General features: G+C 43.5%; 1 protein-coding gene across 1 annotated transcript; it reads left to right on the top strand.

The window, feature by feature from the left end:
* Positions 1-538: 538 nt before the first annotated feature.
* LOC117134919 (transcription factor SPT20 homolog) lies at positions 539-1953 on the top strand. Its single transcript, XM_033294418.1, has one exon. The coding sequence runs from the start codon at positions 912-914 to the stop codon at positions 1725-1727; it is 816 nt and encodes a 271-aa protein (XP_033150309.1). The 5' UTR covers positions 539-911; the 3' UTR covers positions 1728-1953.
* Positions 1954-4480: the final 2527 nt, after the last annotated feature.

The following is a 4480-nucleotide window of genomic DNA, read 5'->3' as shown; positions in this document are numbered from 1 at the left end:
AAATATTTGAAATGTGCAAAAATGTTAAGCATGATAAATAAAAAAAAACAAAGAGCTTTTCATTTAAAATAAATACTGCTTAATATTAAATGCTCAATATTATTAAATTATAAACTTCATTTGATTCAATTTTATATATGTCAAATATTTTGTTTTGCTAAATTTGATTTGTAATCATTGCTAACTACAGTAAAAATTATATGTGCGCTACTTTTGTGTTAGAAACTTTTTTGTTGCCAAAAATTTCTTTATAAGCAGCGTTATTATTTTTAATTTAAAAACTAAACAAGCAGCGCAAGTTATAGAAATTAAAAGCTAAGCAGAGAAAGAATAATTCAATTAATAATATACAACTAAGTACAAATCACATTTAAATTTATTTTGTTTATTTAAAAACTGCTTTATTTTAAAATATGAACAGCTTGCTTGCGCTTTAAGCAACTTTTGTCGCTTTTTTCAGCTTAGCTTTAAATTCATTGGCTTTAAAAATTCAATAAACATTTTTAGCTGTGTATATGTGTATTTGCAGCTGTGTGTGTGTGTGTGTGTGTTACATAGTTCAGCTTGCAGTTGTTGTAACATTTGAACTTGTAACCTCAGCGTGTCAAATAGGTGAAAGGCAAGCGAACGCAGCAGCTCGACGAATGCCGAAACGTGCTCAAGTTCAGTTCGCCAAACAACAAGCGACGAGAACAAGCAGTTTGTAGTGTAGTGTGTGTTGTTTGTAGTGCAGTGTAGGCAAATCAGAGCAGGCCGAGCCAAAGCAAAGCTCAAATATGCCAAAAATCACAGAAGCCTCGCCTCAGTCGATTCCAAACACAGTTCGGTTAAACAAACAAATCTAATTTTTTTTCTCTTTCGCTTTTGTACATTTTTTTTTTCTTCTTTCTTTTCACTATATATTTGGCAATATGGCTAAAGCCCAGCAGCGTAACAACAACAACAACAACAACAACAACAAGCAACAAAAATTGACGCCAACAGCAGCAAAGCAGCTCAAGCCAAAGCTGAAGACCAAGGCGCTGCCCAAGCTGCAGTCCAGCAAGCAGTTGAAGCAGCAGCGCAGCAAGCAGTGCCGCTCCAAGCTGATGAGTCGTGCACTGCAGCCGCTGCTGCTGCCGCCGTCGAAGCGCGCGCTAAAGCAGAAGCGCGCACAGAAGCTGAACCAGCTGAACAAGTCGCCGCTGAAGCAGCGCAAAGCGAAACGCACAGCAGCAGCAGCAGCAGCAGCGTTGAGTGCAGCAAGTGGCGCAGCTGCTGTTGCCAAACGACGTTTGAAGGCAGGCGCTGCCACAAATCAGCCGCACATGTTGTTTCTTGTCAAGGACTCGCCGCAGCGTTTGCAGCGCAGCAAGAAAGTGAAGCAGCAGCAGCAGCAGCAGCAACAGCAACCAACACATCAGCAGCAGCAGCAGCAGCAACCAGCGCAGCAGCAAACACTTGGCGTGCCACAAATGAGCTTTGATTATTATCAAAGCAAAGTGCAGGAGCAGCGAGCGCAGCAGCCCGCCCCACGCTCCACGCCGCTGCCCAGCCAGCAGTATGGCAGCCCTGGCTATGGCAACTATGTGGCAGTCAATGGCAAACCCCCGGTGCTGCAGCGAGAGATTCACATGGAGGTGCCGCTGTCCTATCGACTGCCCATCATTGATTTCATATCGACAAACGATTTTGAGCGCATGAAAGCGGCGCCCGCCAAGCGTCGGCGTGTCAAACCCTTGTACTGAAGCAGCGAGTAGCGAGTAGCGTGCCAGCGAGTAGCGAAGTCTTTTATTGATTATTTCTTTTTGGCAAATTTGCAAAGTCTTAGACAAAATTTAATGTTGAACGATATTGTAAAGTTCGTTGCTCAAATGCAACGAGTGTTAAATTGTTGTAATGATTTAGTAAATTTAATTGATTAAAAGCAACGCGTTGTCAATTGCAGCGTAACGAGTAAACTATATATCAATTGCTACGAAAGCGAGCAAGAACAACGAGTAGCTGAGTAGCGAGTAACAGTTTCGATATGCGACAGTTGTAATAATTTAAACACGTTGAAATAAATAAAACAACGAGTTGTAGTAGCGAGAGCAATGCTTAGTTAAAGGCAGAGTAACGAGTAATTAAAATATCTACCAAAGCAACGAGTGCTAAGTTGCAAGTCTCGATGTGCGATAATTTTAATAATTCAATCACATTAACGAAATGAAATAACGAGAGCGCTGCTAGTTAATGGCATAGTAACGAGTAACAAAGGAACTAACGAGTAATATAGTTGGACTGACTACAATGGCAGAGTCAATGCTACAATGCAATTAATGCTTTAAAATAACGAGTTGCGCTAACGAGAGCAACGAATAATAAAGTTGCGGCAATAAGAAAGTAACGAGTATTAAAGTTGGACGCATGATTCAATGAAAATTAATGATAACGCGCGCTGAACGGCTGAGTAACGAGTATGAAATTAGTTATAGCTGCAGCTGCAGCTTCAGCTTCAGCTCCAACTCGAACTCGAACTCTCGTTGCAAAAGGTTAAAGTTAAGAGGCGCATAGACGGGCGAGCGAACTTTTGCGCAAATTATCTGCGTCGCGTTTATTTCGCGCAAACAAATCGCAAAACTTTTACAAACGGCAACCCGAACGACCCCAACAGCGACTTGAGGCGCTGCCAGCAACGGAAGCCCACAAATGCTGCCTAATGTAGAAGCTGCGACTGCGATGGAGATGGAGACTGCGACTGCGACTGCGACTGAGGCTGAGGCATGACGTGTCCTGTTGGTTGGGTGTTTAAAAGTTTTGCCGGCGCATAGAAAAGTTTGCCTTGGCGAAAATGCCAGCTTGATGGAGAAACACGGGGCATCTTGCAGCAATTTACGGCCTTTCTTTTGTAGCTCAGTGGCTGCAGTTGGAGTTGGGAGCAAACATGCAGCCAGCTCCAGAGTTGGAATTGAAAATGGAAATGGAGTTGGAGCTGGAGTTGGCAATGAAGTTGCAAGTTGGTGATGAAGACGCTGGGGCAGCAATTGGTAGCGCAGCAGAAATGCGGCATGAACATTTTTGGTATCCAGACGCGTTTTTTTTTTCGGCGCTGCCAGAGAATTTGCATTTGCTAAAAGTTCGCCCCCCAAAATGGGCGGCAGCGGGGGGGTTGGGTGCAGCATTTAACCGCAAACCAAACGGAAATTGAGATTCATTTAATGCATTGTGTTGTTGTTGTTGCTGTTGTTGGGCCAATGGGTTAAACGTTGACAGCTTTGCAGGCCAAAGCATAATCAGCAGCAGCAGCAGCGCACTATAGTCGTAAAAGTGGGCGTGGTCGTGCTGCTGAAGCTGCAAACGTCAGCAACATTTAAATGACTGCGTTCTCTGTCAATGGCAACGCCTTTGCTAATATTTATGCGCTCAGGCTACGACTATAATCGAGTGGCGAGGACGAGCGAACGGCAAAGCCAAGTGCAGCACTTGGCCAGTCCGAAATACTTTGATTGCCCTCGAGTGAGCGAGAGGGAGCGAGAGCGAGAGCGAGACTTTGTCTGGCAGCGCTTTTGGGTTTGGCAAACTTCAGCAATAAAGTTGAAGTGGCTGTAAGCCTTGCACAGCCGCTAAGCCAAGTTCACCCGCCCACCAAGGTAGACGCTCATTATAGCAAGCAGCGCATAGTTTTTGAAGCGCACTGCTTTGATTTAAATGTTGAAGCTGCACATGAGTTTGATATTTAGTGCGGATGTCATTTTATTACGTCACAGCAGCAGCAGCAAGTTCGTTAGTCCAGTTGATAAATTCAATATATGCAAGCTATGCATATAAAATTTGAGCCAGACAGAGCGCGCATGAGTGTGCGAGCGAGCGAGCAATTGTGTCTGCACTTTGTGGTGTGCAAATTTGGTTTTCGCACGATTTGATTTCGCATAAATTAAATGCGCTCACTTAAAAATATTTAGCAACGAGCCGAGCCGGGCAACGATTTGAGGCGTTCGGGCACGCGCGCCTAAGCCAAAGTAAAAAAACGACAATTGGCAAAAGCAGCAGCAGCAGCAGCAGCAGCAGCAGCAGCAGCAGCTTGATGATTCATGTGGGTGGTGGTTGGGGGCAAAACTTAATTATGCATGCAATGGCAATTCAAATCCAAAAGTTGAGCAAGTTATATGCACGACCAAGCAATTGATATAACAATTATGCGCCACACACACACACACAGTTTATATATGTGACCTGCTTATTGAACGCAATTTAGCTGACATAGTTTGCTTTTATATGCAAAAAAAACGCTGCCAAAGTTCAAACTCACTTCACTTTACTTTTTTTTTATAGCTGCACCTGCTTTCATTTTCAGCTCTCATTGCTAAAGTTGCTTTTACTTTGTGGCTGGCTAATTAGCAGCGCTGGCAGTCCAATTGACCCATTAAGCTGCAAACTTTTAGCTCTCACTGTCTGCCACATAAACTATTATATTGAAAAACTAAAGACAAATTGTAGCGCCAAACTGATATCGAAAGCA

This window comes from Drosophila busckii, chromosome X (assembly GCF_011750605.1).
Source record: "Drosophila busckii strain San Diego stock center, stock number 13000-0081.31 chromosome X, ASM1175060v1, whole genome shotgun sequence".
Classification (NCBI taxonomy): domain Eukaryota; kingdom Metazoa; phylum Arthropoda; class Insecta; order Diptera; family Drosophilidae; genus Drosophila; species Drosophila busckii.
This window is presented reverse-complemented; position numbering and strand designations above follow the sequence as displayed.